At 39.6% G+C, this 19,318-nt stretch overlaps 1 protein-coding gene across 3 annotated transcripts in view; it reads right to left on the bottom strand.

Moving 5' to 3' along the window:
* The window catches only part of FILIP1 (filamin A interacting protein 1), a 183,245-nt gene that overhangs the window by 58,458 nt on the left and 105,469 nt on the right, over positions 1-19,318 (bottom strand). For all 3 annotated transcript variants that reach the window (XM_044246991.1, XM_044246988.1, XM_044246993.1), the window contains exons 3-4: positions 11,936-12,109; positions 6,448-6,626 (exon numbers count right to left, since the gene is read on the bottom strand). In XM_044246991.1, coding sequence (XP_044102926.1) covers positions 6,448-6,626; positions 11,936-12,109 — 353 coding nt within the window. The remainder of the gene's footprint in view (positions 1-6,447; positions 6,627-11,935; positions 12,110-19,318) is intronic.

The following is a 19,318-nucleotide window of genomic DNA, read 5'->3' as shown; positions in this document are numbered from 1 at the left end:
ACATGACTTCCTTTACACCATCCTGACTTACCCCGCCCTCCAGTGCAAATATCCTGCTGTGAGCTATGAATAACACAACAGCACCTCAGCTCCTTTCATTTCAAGCACATTTGCCCATAGGAAGTGGGATTTGCATATTGCAAGAGTAAGAAGAAGTGGAAGGAGGAATTGGATCCTGGCGTTCTTTCAAAAAATCAACTGTAAAACCTATTCCTTTTCTGATTGAGTCTCGGAATTCTAATTCCTCTCCTTTCTTAAAAACTGTTCATTCCCAGCAGTTTTCTTGGCCAGTAGGATACTGATAGTAAGCGATATAACTCATAACCAAGTTAAGGTCTGTTACTCAAATTCTGAATCTGCAACAGAATGGATGTACAGTCCACAAAGTCACTGGCCAATTTTCCAAGTAATCTTTTCCTCCTCCATGCATTGGGGAAATGAAGCATTCACTTTAATCAGAAGGTAAGAACTTGGAAGTAGAGAAGATTATTATATTTGACTGTAAACACAGTTCAAACATTGATTCTTCCAATTAACTATTGTTAGTAATCTTGGTAGAAGGAACTTACCCTGTCTGTTTCTCTACGTGCCAAATAGGGATAATAATTATGCATCATATAGTTTTGCAAGGACCAGAGAAGTCAATAAAAGCTAACTCTGCTATCTAATAGCATCTAGCAGGATGTTAAGCGCAGAGAAGCAAGCTCAGTTGTTTTTTGCTAATATGTTCCATCTATTGATTACTTTCTGCTTGATAAGACTTGATCTTTTTACACATCATTGCAATCTTTTCCTACAAAGTGCCTTATTTTGACTCTCCAAGCTACCAGTGAGAAAAGCCCATTTTATTGCCATATTTTAAAGATAAGGCATCTAAATCTAAGAAAAGACTCAACAGGTATGATGCCAGGGAACCAAGTGTGAATTTCTTTTCTACAAAGTGGGCTAGGATTATTTCCCAGGATTCCAGGCGACTAGAGAAACTTTTTGAGAACTTGCTCTGACTGGTCATTTCCCAGCATAGGCGAGTGAAATAGTGCAGCCTGTCCCACAAGCCACTGGGCAAAGCCCATTCCCCTTCATGTTGACCAAAATAGGGCTGGAAAGCTTCCCTTCCATTCAAGTCCCTGCTCCTCCATTCTCTGCTTGGTAAATTAAGAGATTTCTCTTGAGATGTTGATTTGTACTTAAAAAAAAAAAAAATGAACTTATGCTTGGAAGTCTTACTGCAATATTATATGATGATGTAATTATTTATGTAGTCGCGGCTGAGCCTATAGAAGCCAAAACCTTTAAAATCTATATCTACAGTTATAGATTTAGACAGAACTCCCCCACGTCATTACATTAGCGTGCATGCGTGCGCGCGCACACACACACACACACATACACACACCTCAAATATTTCTTTAAGATTCAGACCACTTTTGATGTAACTGTGTTCTATTTTGACATTCTTGAAGCAGCCCTTGTGAAGTTTAAGATGAAAATCCCGAGTCTTGCAGTTCAGACAGAGAATGAATATAAATGCTGAAGGTGATCTCATGTGCTCAGAATTAAGCCATTAAAGGTCAACGTGACTTAAAATATGGACCAAACAATACAGCATTTAGAAAGGGAGCTTTCTTTACCCAGTCCTAACTAATGCAATGAAGTATATTTTCATCTTGATTATTAACAGTACGAGTTAAGCAATGCATTTTCTTCATGCTGTTTTCCTCTTTTTAATTTGGGAATATAGCTCTTTGTAGAAATAAATATGCAGTAAATGATGGCAATAAATGATGATCACTGTCTGCTGACTTAGAATAAAGGAAGCCCAGAACAATATATTGCCCACTTTAGGTTCTTAATTTGTGGAATTTTTATATAAGATGAATTGAAAACTCCTGAATGTTAAAAATAATTTCTGCTTCTATTATTTTTGTACTTGCAGGGTCTAGGTCAGTAGCAATATCAAAGATGCAGCTTAGAGGTGGGCTTTATTTAGCCCCCTCATAATCATCATCAGCCCCCCCATCATGACTACCCCAAACAGAATCCAACCAAAGCAGAGCATTGTATATGCTATTCAAACATAGCTCCAAACAAGGCCCCGGGCTGCTGCTTCCAACAGATGCTATCTCAAATCTTCTCCTATCTTGACAGGACACCACTGGCCTGAATATCTCTGTTTATATCCTCCCAATAACCATCTTTCTGCCTTTTAAGAGTTTATGTCATAGTTTGGCCGTAAGAGCATGGAGGTAGGGAGCCCACACACAGAGAGAGGGGGGAAAAAAACCACAAAAAACCCAAGCCATTTTGCACAAGGGACTCATTTGCACAAAAGTGCTAGACCACTGTGCACCGCCATCTGAGTTGAGCTAGATAATTTTTCTGGGCCTCAGTTTCTCCACCCACAGAATGAAGGACTTAAAGGGGCTGATCTCATAAGTCCTTGGCAGGGCTCTGAGCGTCAGATTCCCGGTCTCACCAAATATCTGAATTTGGGTTGCTTATCAACACCTGCTAAGGATCCAGCATTCCTGGGTCCCTTTTGTTATCTTTAACCATTTTTCCGCAGGAAAAGAAAAACTCTAGCAGGATAATTACTGAGGATGAAGCCAAGATGCTACCCCACAGGGAAAGTTCCCTAGCTCAGCACCCCTCCCATCACCCCACTACTCCCAAATGAAAAGCTGTCTAGGGCGGAGACCGCATGCAGAGTTGAGCGGTCAGTGGGAGAAGTTGGATAAGATTATAGGAAGCAAACCACTCGGCTTATCTCAAGTCTCACTTTCTTACTTCCTTTACTCATGCTCACAGTAGAAACAAAGGGAAATGTTTCCGAAGTGAAGTTCTTGGTTTCCCCCCTCTCCCCCGGAAAAGGGACTTTTTCTGGAGAAGGGGAAGGGAGGGCAAAACAAAGAAGGAAACAAAGGACTTGAAACAGTCTACAGGAGGACTCTCAGTCCTGCTCAGAAATGCTGGCTCCGAGTTAGGTGCGGCCCCGCATCCCGGGCAGGTGCTGCAGCCGCTGGGAGCTCCCGCAGCCCTGGTTGAGGCCAGAGGGACCTTGCGCAGAGGGGCTCCCTGGTGACTTGGCCACGGGAAAGAAAGCCTCGGGGTCAGCACACTGCCAGCCCCCATAAGTAGATCTAATTATGACTGCTTACTTCAAAAAGAGGATTTAACCCAAAGCAGATTTAGCAGGGCAGTTTCCAAAGGGCAGCGGGAATCCTGGGCCTGACCTTTGAGAAAATCCTATAGGCTTCACTGCCCCCTAGGAACTCAGCAAGCAAGTCACGGTGGACTCCTCAGATTGTAGAGAAATTCAGGGATGCCATCTTGAGTTGTCAGGGTCCTAGTAGGGGCGTTTAATTTAGCAGAAGGGTGTCAGGCTGGGTGTGCCCACCGCATCGTGTGCACTGGGGTTCAGTCAGAGGATTGATCTGGGGGAAACACTGACAGTAAAAAAGTATAAAGCCCTCAAGTATCACCTGTTAAGTCAAAAATACTATTTCAAAACCTTAAGGTGGTTTGATATATGAGCAAGCATCAAAGTTCTCTTAGAAAATTCTTATCTAAAATAGGAAAGTTTGTTGATGTATCCCAGTAGTGCTGCTGATCAAAATATCAAAAGCATCTTAAGATAATTCTCTCTTTTAAATTTTACTTTGATTTTAAAAATCTACACAGCACTTCGCTCAGGAGAAATGGTTGCTGGAGTTGTTTTAGTAAAATCAAACAACTCCAAAAGGGTACAGAGGATTGGAATTGTTCATCTAGAGTTGATCAACAAGAAGTAAGTAAATAAACACATCTGGGATGGGCTTATTATAGAATATAAAAGTACTTTGTGAACTATAAAGCTCTCCATCATGTGTTATTATTTCAATTACTCTCACGGAACACAAAAATTAGGAAGACAAAAAAAGAAAGGAAAAGAAACAGCCTAGATAAGTACAGTCTTCCAGCCACACACATCATTCAATTGATGAATCACTGAACTTTAGCTCAGAACCGAATAATCCACTATATGTTAATTAGTTGAATTTAAATAAAATTTAAACATAAATAAAAATAATTAAACCAACAATTGTAAGTGAACTCGTGCCACCTCAGGCATTTAGCTTACGTGGGAAACTATAGAAGAGACAGGTGTGTCTGGTTCTGAACCAAATCATACACAGCATGACTGAAAAAACAGTTGATTCACACAGGTGTTCTTTAAAATTATTTGATTTCAGATCTTTCAGGAATTCACTATCAAATAAGCAGCTGCTCTTTTACTTGACCACATTCCAACACAGAACTCCTAACCAGAGGCCTGTTGTAGACATTCATAATTTACACTGTCACTAAAACCTTGTTTGCAAGATCTGTGCTTGAAGTTGGAAGGTTCACAGAGACTGAGGGAGTGGAGCTTATTCTCAGTGCTTGGTTTACCCCCCAAATGTCAAATTAGACCGTTGTTCAAACACAAAGCTGATAAACCTTAGCTTACTGGAGTAAAATACAGGCCTAAAGAAATGGTGAGTATCGTACATTACACTCCAACAAGCAAAGAGAACTCTGTTCTCCTTTCCACTTCTCCTTCCCCAAGGGATGTGCCAAGTCCAACAATAAGTAAAAATTACCAATAATTTTTTAAACCTTGAACAAAAACCTGTGCTGTTTCATGCTTTTATTTACTTTTACTATGACACCTTTTTCTTATAAGCAAATTAACCTCGGAATACTGTAACTCTTTCTTGTAACTAAATATATAATAAAGCTGGGATTATTAAAGCTGTTCCCAAGCGGCTCTTAATTTGCAAGTCCAAAACACAGAAGCAGACATGCTTGGTAACTCAAAGCATGAGGATTGGATGTCACCAGTTTCAAAGATTGTGGAATTCACAGACATAACAATTCAGCAGAAGAAAGAAAAGGGAGAGAATAAGCTGAAAAGATGCTAAACAAAACTGGAGATTATAGGAGAGTTAGTTACAAAGCTTTTCAAGTTGGAGTTCAAACATGGGGGTGCCAGGTCTGAGAGAATTACCTGTCAGGACAGATACCAGTGTTCAACATGCAGAGGTTTTATTTGGGGTTGTTTTGTTACTGTTTTTTTAGACTGAGTTTTAAGAGTTATGTAACCCTTAGAAAGCAGGTAGATCTAGTCATTTAGTAATTTATATACAACCAAGTATTAAGAGTTTCTGTTGTGGTATTAAGAATGAATAGGATTTATTTTAGAGATATCACCTCACACCAGTCAGAACGGCTAAAATTAACCAGTCAGGAAATGACAGGTGCTGGCGAGGATGTGGAGAAAGGGGAACCCTCCTACACAGTTGGTGGGAATGCAAGCTGGTGCAACTACTCTGGAAAACAGCATGGAGGTTCCTCAAAAAGTTGAAAATAGAGCTACCCTACGATCAAGCAATTGCACTACTGAGTATTTACCCTAAAGATACAAATGTAGTGATCCAAAGGGACATGTGCACCCAAATGTTTATAACAGCAATGTCCACAATAGCCAAACTATGGAAAGAACCTAGATGTCCATCAACAGATGAATGGGTAAAGAAGAAGTGATATCTATCTATCTATCTATATATATATTTTATATATATATAAATGGAATACTATGCAGCCATCAAAAGAAATGAAATCTTGCCATTTGCGACGACACAGATGGAACTAGAGGGTATTATGCTTAACAAAATAAGTCAATCAGAGAAAGACAACTATCATATGATCTCCCTGATATAAGAAAGTTGAGAGGCAACATGGGGGGTTTGGGAGGTAGGAAAGGAATAATGAAACAAGATGGGATCAGAAGGGAGACAAACCATAAGAGACTCTGAATCTCACAAAACAAACTGAGGGTTGCTGGGGGGAGGGGGCTAGGGAGAGGGTGGTTGGGTTATGAATATTGGGGAGGGTATGTGCTATGGTGAGTGCTGTGAAGTGTGTAAACCTGGCGATTCACAGACCTGTACCCCTGGGGCTAATAATACACTATATGTTAATAAAAAAATAAAAAAATTTTTAAAAAAAGAATGAATAGGATTCATTTTAAATGGTTAAGATTACTGATTTGTCAACCACTTATTCAGGAAGTAAAAGATTATTTTCCACTGAAGAAAATTAGTAGAGAGGCTTTTGGAATGTAGGTGCTTCATTGATCTTATATAAGCTCCCTGGGTTTGTTTCCAGCTGTATGGCTTTATGGTTCTCAACTTCCTACAGGGAATCTGGGTTCCCACCCCTGTGTACCCCCAAACCTATTCAGATGGACAATAGCAAGTAAATGTCTGTCTCACTTTCTACAAGCCATGCAGGTCAGAAATGGGAGTCAGAGCCTGGGCTCCCATCTGTGGTGTCCCTGGGTGGAAGCGGGCTCCCTGACCAGAGGGGCAGAGACGAAAGGATGGCAGGGATCTCTGTGCGGCGCATGGCTTGTGTGCACATTACCTCTCCCGCTCCTGCTCCAGCAGGTTGGTGAAGTCGTCACTCTTGTTCATGTAGTCGGTGTGTTTGTGCTTCTCGCTCTCTAGCTCGTACACCGTCCGTCGATGACACTTCTCGGCCAGCAGCAGCTGCTCTAGCATCCGCCGGTACGTTTCCTTCTGTTTTTCCTCAAGTCTGTCCAGCTGGGTAAACGAACAGGGGAGAGAGCTTAGTAGTTCATTTGATGTGCGTAGGACTCAAAATATTATATTGGTCTACTGATTTATGATTGGAAGGAGAGAACATCGGGTCTGGTGTTCTCTGCCATGTTCCCCATTCCCTCATGTTGTCTAGGCCAGCTGGCTTTCTACACCTGCCATAATAAGGCTGTAGTAACGTCTGACCTTCTGGCCCTTTTGCTGTGAGCAGGTGTACTGGTTCCTAAGCTTTTGAGAGAACAAGCTCTTTCACTGTTTCCGTGACATGGCACAAAACCCTATACTTAGAAAGAGGATGACAGCCCTCCTCATCTCAGGAAAATTAACAGCTCAGCATGTACCTGTACCAAACTTCTCCCCTGGGAAGTCATTATCAACATCACAATCTTTTTTTAAGACTTGCAGTTACATGCACTTCTAGGAAAAGTATAGGAAGTCTCCACAGTTCTCTCTCTTCAAGAGATGCTAAATATAGGGAGGATTTCAGGATTTTTAGGGAGCACGTATCTCGGACTAAAAGAGATGCTGTCAAATATTATTACAGGATTTCTTTTAAAAAAAGAATGTATTTATTTATTTGAGAGAGGGAGAGCGAGAGAGCACACATGGGTGGAGGGGAGAGGCAGAGGGAGAAGGAGAGAATCTCACGCAGACTTACTGCTGAGTCTGAAAACTGTCACAGGGCTGGGTCCCACAACCCTGAGATCATGAAGTGAGCTGAAATCAAGAGTAGGATTCTTAACCGACTGAGCCACCCCTATTATAGGATTTTTGTACCTATTTCTCTGACCAGGCTAGAAGATCTTTAAAGAATGCCTTGAGGGGTGCCTGGGTGGCTCAGTGGTTTAGTTAAAGCCTTGCCTTCGGCTCAGGTCATGATCTCAGGGTCAAGAGGTAGCAAATTCCTCTTTAGCAATAAAGCATTCATGCGTGAGGATATAGCTTTTAATTTTAAATTTTAGATGTAAGAACCAACATAGGTAGCAAGCAATCAGCTGTTCCGTGTTATTTTGTTTGGAACTACATAGAGCTCCTAGGAGAGAACTTAGGTAGGCTAACTTCTCTCTCTTGGATCTTTGTGACTTGTCTAAGGGCTCTGAAGACCACCTCCCATAACAATAGGCTCTGTCAATTCATTAATCATGTACACTGTGCCCATGACTTTTGGTTTTCGGGATCCAAACTGTGGCTCCATCATTGAGGAGCAGTTGCCTTTATTAATGAATACCGAAAGTGAAATGGGAACCCGTTACTTTAGAAACTACCGCTCCCACTTGGACAAGAGGTGAAAGGAAAATTAAATGAGATCATTGTTAACACTGAAAGCCAAAAGGAGAATATACCTGCAAGTCTTATTCTACAAAAGCAAGCTGATAGAGAAGAGGCTTAAGGACTTGAGATGGAGAGAAATGTCAGCATGTTTTAGACAAAAGAATCATGGTTTAGGAAGTTATTTTAGCTCTGTATCAGCAAAAGGTTAACTGGAGAAATATTAAGAGATTTAGGGAGAGAGAGATCTACTGAAATCAAATTTAATCTAAGATCGCTAAAGAGGAAACATAAAGTCTTTTTTTTTTTTTAAGATTTTATTTATTTATTTGACACAGAGAGAGAGATCACAAGTGAGCAGAGAGGCAGGCAGAGGGAAAGGGGGAAGCAGGCTCCCTGACGAGCAGAGAGCCCGATGCGGGGCTCAATCCCAGGACCCTGAGATCATGACCCAAGCTGAAGGCAGAGGCTTTAACTCACTGAGCCACCCACATGCCCCAAAACATAAAGTCTTAAAGAACAAACTGGACTTACGCAAAAGAGATATGGATCTAAGTGAGAAGGCTATAAAGAAGGGACATATATTAGTCATTACTGAATCAAAATGAGTGACCAGAGGAGGTAGCGATAGCGAGCACAGAGAACAGAGCCATGTGAATCCCCCCACGAAAGGGGTTGGGATCCAGAAAGTGTTTGGGGAATGTGCTGTAAAACTGCGGATAGTTCTTCATGAGATCAGTTGGGAGCCATTATCTTGAAGACTGCAACCGTTACCCAAGGTGGATACATAAAATATAGACAGACTTAAGAATTAAATTCTAAGAAGATCAAGGTAGAACATTTGAAGCATTATTTGGTGAGTTTCAGGGTGTCAGCTAAAATAGATGGGCCCTGAGAGAACACATGTGAGAAACTTGGAGATGCAGAGTTTGAAGGAAAGATGAGATAAACATTGGGGGATTCAGGCAGGACAGTAACATAAACAGCTCAAACATGGATAGAGTGAGATGAGAAAAGACTCATCTGCCAGAGAGGCTTATCAACTCAAGGATATGAATGTAGGTAAGAATTGTCTTAAACAAAGGGTCCTCTTGGCAGGCCCATAACTCCTTGATTTTACCTCTGTCACTGAGGGAGACCATATAAAGTAGAACACAGAAGGTAACTTCCCCAGACTGATAGAAATCCTGTGATAATTAAAGGATTTTCTCTACCTGCCTTCCTTCCCTTAGAGATTGCCCAAGTCTCTCCTTTGGTCTCCCTAAGAGTAACATGGGCCTGCATTATGCTGAGTCATTTTGCTTGAGGTCAACTGACTGTGGAACTGAGGATTTTCTTGTATTTTTAATATTTATGCATGTGAGGTTGGTATTATGATAATTGATTGTGTTCTAATAATTCCTTAGGCCTTCTATAAAAGGGGAATGGGGGAACTTAAGATATATTAGTTAAACTTTGAAAATGCTTAAGATTGGGGCGCCTGGGTGGTTTAGTGGGTTAAAGCCTCTGCCTTCACGACCTCATGCTCAGGTCATGATCCCAGGGTCCTAGGATCTAGCCCTGCACCGGGCTCTCTGCTCAGCAGGGAGCCCGCTTCCTCCTCTCTCTTTCTCTCTGCCTGCCTCTCTGCCTACTTGTGATCTCTGTCTGTCAAATAAATAAAATCTTTTTAAAAAAAGAAAGAAAAGAAAATGCTTAAGAATAAGATCCCTTTGGCTAAGGCTAAGCAGAAGAATTTGGGAAGGAAAGATACTGAAATCTTGATTTCTTCAGAATTTTGCTTAAGAATTATGAACTTTCATATCCCGGACTTTAATTCACAAAGAAGCTCAGGGAGATTTAATATTTGCTGCTTAATTTCTCCCATATTTGGCAAGGCAGAGGGGGTCCACCACATAGGGTTCATTGCTGAACCTCTGATGAGTTCTATTGGATAACCTGGCTGGGCCTAATTTGGTATGGAAATTAAAATGAGCAGTGACTTTTGGGCTTGAGATGCAGCATGGCTTCTAAAGATGAGAGCTAGACTATTCACTCATGGTCCCAAGAGGCAAACGCAACAGCGATTGTATTGGGATCGTTCCTCATGAAGTCGGAAGAAGGACTCCTGCTCCTGGATAATGACAACTTGATTGCTATGTCTAAAAGGTTAGGAGACCCCAAATTTGTAGATGGCAGAAGATAAATCTTTTCTCCTTCTAGCATTCTGTTTTTCCCACAAAGCAAGACCTTACTATTTTGTCAGTTTGGGAAAAGTAGCTTCTCTCCTTTTCTCTACCTCCACACTCTCTCTCCTCCCCAATTGAGGAATACTCTTCAGATTGGGAGTTGAGGGGAGAAAAAACCAAAAATCATGTTTAGCTAAGCCAGTTCTAAAAGGACCACCCACAGTGTGGGTTTCTTCTGTTCTGCTCCTTTGTCCATGAGATAGGAACACTTGGGTTAGGCCTGCTTTCTGAAGGTAGGTCAGAAACTCCTTTCTTTGTGTACTTTCCATAGAGCTCACTGGGTTAGAGGCAGTGCTTTTGAGCAAATGTGTGTGCTTTCAGACCCACCTTTCCTTTGAGGTGTCACCCCAAGCTCTAACTTGAGAGCAAAGAATTCGGAAACCTAAATGATATCATTTATCCAAACTGAGTTCTCCGACCCAGGGGGTTATCTTAGGAATATTTAATGAATATTTCGATCTCATTATGTCTTTCACTTCCTCAAGCCCCTCCAAGTTTGGAAGTAATTAAAGGTGTGAGTGAATATCACAATATCACCCAGCAAATGTTCATGGCTAGTATTTGGTGAGTACTTGGCATGTACCAGACACTGTGTAAAGAGCTTTTCGGGCATTGCTTCATTTAATCTTCACAACAGCTCTAGGAGATACATGCTGTTTTTACTTCCATCTGACAGAGAAGGAAGGAACTAAGGTTAGGGAGCTGAAGTGACCCACCCAAAGCCATAGGCAGTTGGTAATGGTGGCTCTCAGACATGCGAGTGGATCCAGCCAGTTGACTGCATCCCATCATAAGTCATCTCTTAACATTTTAGGCAAAGATTAAAACATGAGCTCCAGCTATTCCTTGTTGCAGAAATTAGGGTAATTACAGGACCATCAGTCTGCTGTGAATACTGTCTAAAGCGGATCTTATCTGAGATCTGTCAAAATAAGCTTCTATAAAGGCTTGACATAGGATAATATATTATCTTTTATATCATTATTTTTTCTATTATGATAAATTGCTTCATTTTTAATTTCTGTGTTCTTTTTCTTCATTTATGATACTAATTTCACATCTCTGAAATTTTTTTACATAAATTCTGAAGTCAGTATGGGTAATCTAGCAACTATTTCCCTAATTCAGCTTCAAACTTCTACTACAACACGAGAATACTTTTAACATGTAGTCTCATGGGAAATTAATAACATCGCAGATAGTTCCTAAAACAATCTTATAGAAAAGTGACTAAATATAACCCTATTAGATTTCCTTTCATCTTAAAAAGTTGCCCTAAGCATTTTGCCTCAACCATTGTATTTCAGCTACGTACATGAGACCATTTTAACTGTGACAGAATCTGTAATATACAAAAACACAGTCCCTTTATAAATATCAATAATAAAATAAATGTTCATCAATACAATATCAATAATCAATTTAATTTCAGGTAACCGATTTGATAATGATCCTGACAACTCAATGCCAAAACTGATGACCACTTCAAATTTTTACACACATCATCTCCTAGAGAAATAAAACAATAACAGACTGCAACAGCATGTAATTGGTGTAATCACATGAGAAACAGATTTCAGGCTTTAAGTATTTTTAAGGAAATACTTCTAAAATTCTTATCATTGCAATGTATCCACTGTAATTCATGAATTATATCATTACACTTTAAATCTATACTAAAGTGTCCTAAAATTTTTGCCTTTGAAAGAAAATATTAAAGCATGGAAAATGGAGAATGTGAAGCCATCTCCCTGAGGTACCCTTACATACGGGAACTTGCTGATGTCATGTTTTTACCTCTGAAATTGGTTTCTCATAGACATCTTCTCCTATAGATTTCTCCTGGGCCAGGATGGCATCTCGGTGCAGGACTCGCAGCACTTTCTCTGGCTCTGCAGACCCGTAGTGAGCCTCCAGAACCTCGGGCTTGGTTTTCTCTGTCTTCAGCATGTGGATCACATCTTCCCTGGCCTGTGGTAGAATGCGGCAAGGTCAGACGGTTGACAATATAAATCACATGCCAGACTCACAAAATCAACACAAAGCTTATTGAACACATCCCCATCTCTTCGGGGCTATTGGCAAATTCACTGGGTATTTTGTTCTTATTTTCTATCAAAAGCAGATTGGCAAGCAGATACTCTGCTTCAGGTTGCTAGGAAGCAGCAAGCAGAAAACGGATTTGTGCTAATATTAACTACATAAAAATTGCTTTATCTAAGTGGAAAAGATTCTGAGCACTTTTGAATCAAGAGGACGTGGGGTACTTACGCCGTTTCACTGTACATGAGGTCAAGGACAATTTAATTTAAAGTTTTCTAGTTTTCTGTTTATGCTATCAAAGAAGTATTCAAATCAAGTTTCCCCATTCTAATTACAACCCTATGGGTAATTAACAAAACAGCCTTTATAAGTGAGTTCCTATTTCCCATCAAGTGATTCAGTTTATACAGAAACACATGGTTGGGAACTCACATGGTGCTGGGCTGGGCTTTTTGATCTAAGGTATCACACACCAAAGGTGAAATTTAACTCCTGTAACATCCAGACTACCAATCGTATGAGCCAGGTTGGTGGGGTCAGCATTGTTCTTTTGGTTTCTCAGCAAAACTTTAGCACCTTGTTGAACTCTTGAGAAAATCACCTGTTTATAGGTTTTATATCATATTGACTATGGATCTCATTACATAATGGATGTATCACTACTAAGTGATGAATTTCCTAGTTATGATGGAGCTAACATTTGGTCAATGTACTCCCATCTTGTCATATACTTGTTTTTCCAGTACTGGTAATGGGTATGAAGTATCCCAAACCTCATGCCAACTTATACCAAAGAACAACCTGGTGGGTAAGAGTTGCAGTCTATAGCAATAGAATAGAGTTTTCCCCTTTGTTATGCTAACTATGGATTTGAAATTATAAACCTGGCTCATTATCATGGTATTCTAAACAAGGGAGCTAATTAGTTAGCCTTAAGATAGGAGCATTATAAAGTTTGGCTTTCTTGAGGTTTCTCACTTTTATTGCTTTTTCATAGTCTCCAAATTAATCTAATTCCAGATGGCTAAAGACTATTATGGAAACGTCAATAGACTGGAATTTGCAGATTTTCCCCCTGTTGTCTCTGCCACATTTGCATGTGCTCATTTCAAGACAAAAATTGGAAAATATTAATTTTGAAGAAATAGTAGTTCAGAATTAGCAAGAAAGTTAATGTCAGAAAATAATTTAATGGAAAGGCAATGTGCTTCCATGGAGAGTGAAAGAACATAAGCATAGACACAGTACCAGGCTATCTTGTACAGTATCTTTGTGCAGCTTAGAAAAAGGTGCTTACTTCCTCTAGGAGATACAGTCCGAGTCAGAATGCTGCTTACATAGCAAGGAAAGAAAGGGCTGTATTTCAACCCCTGTCTATCCGCTCTCCCAGACACCCCTGGGCAAGCCATAACTCCATTCTGTAGATGGTGGCCCTGTACTAAAGGAGTGTAAGGTCTGTCGTTGGTTATTCATTTTCAGGCAAATAATATAAATAAGGAAATTTTAGAAATGTAAATTGGTAGGAATTTCAGTTCAAAAGTTTAAGCTATGTGGTTTTAATTAAATGTAAATATTGTTGGTATCTATCTTCTTGACCAAATCTTCTTAATAGAGAATTAAGAAAACAGTTACTTTTGTTCCAACTGATATGAAACACATTCTTTTTTTTTTTTTTAAGATTATTTATTTATTTATTTATTTGAGAGAGAGAGACAGTGAGAGAGAGCATGAGCGAGGAGAAGGTCAGAGAGCGAAGCAGACTCCCCATGGAGCTGGGAGCCTGATGTGGGACTCGATCCCGGGACTCCAGGATCACGCCCTGAGCCGAAGGCAGTCGTCCAACCAACTGAGCCACCCAGGCGTCCCATGAAACACATTCTTCTTCTCTCCCTAAAAATGTGCTTGCGCTTGAGTTGTATTAACTGTGATATGCTACCTATACCACACATGTCATTCTTAGTTTAATTACTCAATACACTAATTCCCAAAGAGAAAGAGGCTATGGTGGTATAACACTGGGCATTATATATTTAGAACTGCACTATTCCTCATGAACTTACTAAAAGCTTTTTCATTGCTATAATAATAATCCTGGAAGGAATACAAATGTTGACTATAAATCACTAGTATTTGAAGTAGTTTAATATAGTAAATCAATCATTATTATTGTGGTGCCTTTTTAATCAATGGGTTAATGAAATGACTATAATCATAATAAATTTTTTAACTAAATATATGATCCAATCTATGTAAAAAAGGTCCTACATTTTGGGGATAAAACCACTTTACACTTCCATTTTAAGAAACTAAAGATTAATTTATTGGATGGAGTGTGTGTGCAGGGGGAGGAACAGAGAGAGAAGGAGGGAGAAGCTTGAGCAGACTCCATGTTGAGCACACAGCCCACTGCTAGTTCCATCTCAGGACTCTAAGATCACGACCTGAGCCAAAATTAAGAGTCTTAACCCACTGCGCCACCCAGGAGCCCTGAAACTTCTTAATTTTTATATAAAAGAATGAAACACAAAATGCAAGAAGGTTCCTGTCCTTAAACATTACTGTTTTCACATAGAAGTTTCATCAGAAGCAAGGAGTTAAATTCTTAGAGTGCTGCAGTGATGCTAAGTAGACCACTGTATTTATATATATGTAAAAGGACTCAGAGGGAAGAATTCTTTGAAGAGGATTCTAGAAAAGAGAGAGAAAGGGGTCTATAAATTGTTCAATTTATTTAGTCCTGATGATGAAGAGAATAAATATGAGATTAGGGTATAAAAACCGACACGGAAGGGTCACATTCTTCTATTCCATCCTACAAGTTCCTCTTTGTGCCAAGAGAGACATATGGAAGCCAAGAACAACGACGTTCTGCAAAACTCTAACTGCACCAGATGGAGCAAGGGGTTGTCTCAACCGGCAGCATAAGGAACTGATTAAAAAACATATGGGGGCAGTAAAGAGCTACTCTGCAAAGCACAGGGCCAACAGGTGAGTGTGTGATTCATCTTATAAAGTCAACAGAGGGTATCTGGGCTTTGCTGGGAAAGCCGGGAAATGGTGGGGTGAGGGGGAAGTAGGGGTAAGGCAGAATAAGAAGCAGAACAGGTGGAGTCACAACAGATGGAGCAGTTAAAAAAAAAAAGAGTTAAATCCAATTATTACTTCAATAAATATTTGTGCACATTCATTGTGGGCAATGCATTGTGTTCAGTATTGGAGATATAAGCGCATCCACAGAGATTAAAGCCTGGAAGGATATGAACAAGTAATTGAAGTCTTAGGATGGAGGAGATACAGGGGGCTAAGAACTCCATCTAAAAATATACTTGACTTGAATATAAGGCTAAGGAAAATCTTCACAGAGGAAGTGACCCAAAAATCTCACAATGAGTACTTGAGCCAGAGAAAGATGGGAATTAGGGTGAGAGAGTTCTTGGCCAAGGGAAAACTGTAAGCAAAAGCCAAACAGATGTAGATGCATGGGCTGGAAAACATGCGGCTGGGTGATAAATAATGGACAACTCATGAAAAGCCTTGTAAACCAGGTAGTGAGCTTGCATTTTCTCATGGAACAGCTAGTAGCCTTGGAATTTTTAAGCAGCAGGACCAGGACACGGTCAGGTTTGTGTGGTGGAAAGGTCATTCATTTACCCTGTTAAAAATGTACAAATTCGAAATCAACAAATGAAGAGATATTCCATGCTCATGGACTGGTAGAACAAATGTTATTAAAATGTCTATACTACCCAAAGAAATCTACAGATTGAATGCAATCATTATCAAAATACCAACAGAATTTTTCACAAAACTAGAACAAATAATTCTAAAATTTGTACAGAACCACAAAAAAAACAAAACAAAACAAAAAAAAAAACAAACCAGAATAGCCAAAGCCATCTTGAAAAAGAAGAACAAACCTGGAGGCATCACAATCCCAAATTTCAAGATATACTACAAAGCTGTCATAATCAAAACAATATAATACTGACACAAAAACAGACACAAAGGTCAAAGGAAGAGTAGAGAACCCAGAAATAAACCCACACTTACATGGTCAATTAATCTATGACAAAGAAGACAAGAATATGCAATGGGAGAAAAGTAGTTTCTTCAACAAATGGGATTGGAAAAACTGGACAGGTATATGCAAAAAAATGAGACTGGACCACTTTCCTATACCATAGACAAAAAGAAACTCAAAATGGATTAAAGATATAAATGTGAGACCTAAGACCATAAAAGTTCTAGAAGAGAGCACAGACAATAATTTCTCTGATGTTGGCCATAATAACATATTTCTAGGGGTAAAGGAAACAAAAGCAAAAATAAATGATTAGGACTACATCATAATGAAAAGCTTCTGCACAGTGAAGGAAACAATCAACAAAACTAAATTGCAACCTACTGAATGGGAGAAGATATTTGCAAATGATATATCCCATAAAAGGTTAGTATCCAAGATATACAAAGAACTGATACATCTCAACATTCAAAACCCAAATAATCCAATCAAAATAGGCAGAAGACATGAACAGACATTTCTACAAAGAAGAAATCCAGATAGCCAATAGACATACAAAAAGATGCTCAATATCACTCATCATCAGGAAAATATAAATCAAAATTATAGTGAGATGTCACCTCATACATATCAGAATGGCTAAAAATCAGCAGTACAAGAAACAACAAGTGTTGGCAAAGATGTGGAGAAAAAGGAAACTACATGCACCATTGGTAGGAATGCAAACTGTGTAGCCACTGTGAAAAACAGTATGGAATTTCCTCAAAGAGTTAAAAACAGAACTACCCTATGATCTGTTAATCACACTACTGGGTATTTATCACAAAAATATAAAAATATTAACTTAAAAGGATATATGCACCCCTATGTCTATTACAGCATAATTTGCAATAGCCAAACGATGGAAGCAGCCTAAGAGGCCATCAATAGAAGAATGGATAAAGAAGGTATGGTATATAGGGGCACCTGGCTAGCTCAGTCAACAGAACATCCAATTCTTGATCTCAAGGTCATGAGTTTAAGCCCCACACTGGGCCTGGAGTCTACTTTTTAAAAAGGTGTGCTATACACACACACACACACACACTGGAAAATTATTCAGTCATAAAAAGAATGAAATCTTGCCATTTGCAACAATATAGATGGATCTAGAGAGTATAATGCTAAGTAAAATAAGTCAGTCAGAGAAAGATAAATTCCATATGATTTCACTTACATGTGGAATTTAAGAAATAAAACAAACAAGGGAAACAAACAAAAAACAGAATCTTTACTTTTTTTCTTTAAGATTTTATTTATTTATTTGACAGAGAGATCACAAGTAGGCAGAGAGGCAGGCAGGGCGGGGTGGGGGGGAAGCAGGCTCCCCACTGACCAGAGAGCCCAATGTGGGGCTCAATCCCAGGACCCTGAGATCATGACCTGAGCCGAAGGCAAATTTTAACCCACTGGGCCACCCAGGCACCCCCGAAAAAAACAATCTTAACTATTGAGAACAAACTGATAGTCACTGGAGGGGAGGGAAGTGGGGGAATGGGTAAAATAGATCAAGGGGTTTAAGAGTATACTTATCTTGATAAGCACGGAATAATGTATAGAATGGTTGAGTTACTATATTATACGCATGAAATTAATATAACACAGTACATCAATTATAGTGGGATAAAATAAAATATCTCTGCAGATGATTTTAAAGCACAGCTGCACTTAGAAACCACTGCTTTAGGACAGATAGACCAATTCAAAACTAAAACCACTTAAAACATCTGCTACACGTTAGCTTAAGCTTCCAGGTAGGGTCATCTAATTCTTAAGCACCTGCTTGACCCAGTGGTTTCTCATGTTTTCTCTCTGTTATCAGTTCCACTGATTGTTCTTCACCAAGGAATCATGATCTCTTCACACCAGCAGCCTAAACCAGGGGAGTCCCTGGAAACCATTAGAAGTGTTTGCCAGTTCTGAAAAATGAGGGTAACCAATCACCCCAGTTTGCCTGGGGCTAAGGAGCAGGGCCACACAAAGCTGGACTTTTGAAAATCAGGATAGTCCCAGGCACACTGGGAAGAGTTGGTCATCTTAGGACAAAGTGGTGGACAGGAGAGGACGGGAGACTGGATAATCCAAAATGTCCCTGTATCTAGCTATTGGCAGCCATAGGAGGCTTACTATATACTCAGGTACTGAATTTCAGTGACAGGGTTTCTAAAACAGCTTTCTTTAAAGGCAAAATGCCATTATCGATGATTATGCCTGGTGACAGGTTCAGCTATTTTTTAAACTTGTGGGATTTTTCAATCTTTGGGAAAATGCATAATGAGCTGGAAAGAATGCTTAGTTCTTATGCACATGTGACATAGTTTTTCCACACTTCTAAAATGGGTATGTGTATGATTCTGTGAGGACAGGATAAAATCAAACTAAAGAAGGTATAGCCTTCCTGAAGCACTACAATTACCTGAAGACTTGGGGTGAGTGGGAAGGAATTTATAACTTTTTCAAAAATTAATACAGTTTTATGGGCATCTGTGTGGCTCAATCATTTAGTGTCTGCCTTCAGATCAGGTTGTGATCCCAGGGTTCTGGAATGGAGCCCAGCGTTGGGCTCCCTGCTCAACAGTGGGAAGCCTGCTTCTCCCTCTAGTACTCCCCCTGCTTGTGTTCCCTCTCTTACTCTCTCTCTCTCTGTCAAATAAATAAATAAATAAAACATTTAAAAAAAATTAATACAATTTTAATATTCACTTTAATATTTAGGACTTAAAAGTTCCTAAACAGTCTTGCTTCTTTGTATTATTTTGTTAACTACCTAACTATAACTACAGCAGTGAGCCAAGGATCCCTAGAAAAGATGGTCCTGGATGACTAATGCATGACCATTCTACAAATGCTTTCCTACTTGGGCAACTCCATTCCATGTTTTGTATCTATTTAGATAAGGAAATATATTAGTTTACTTATCTCTCTTTCTTAGGCTGTGAGCTGCTTTGAGGACAAAGATGTATCTACCGTGTCTACTAAAAGAATGCCTGCTCATGTGATAGGAACTCAGTAAATATTTGTTCAAATAAGAAGATAAAGTTAAATGATGTGAAGTCAGAGAAGCATAAACTGTCACT

This window comes from Neovison vison, chromosome 1, assembly GCF_020171115.1.
Source record: "Neovison vison isolate M4711 chromosome 1, ASM_NN_V1, whole genome shotgun sequence".
Classification (NCBI taxonomy): Eukaryota; Metazoa; Chordata; class Mammalia; order Carnivora; family Mustelidae; genus Neogale; species Neogale vison.
Note: the sequence above shows the minus strand (reverse complement) of the source record. Positions and strands in the feature narration are given on the sequence as shown.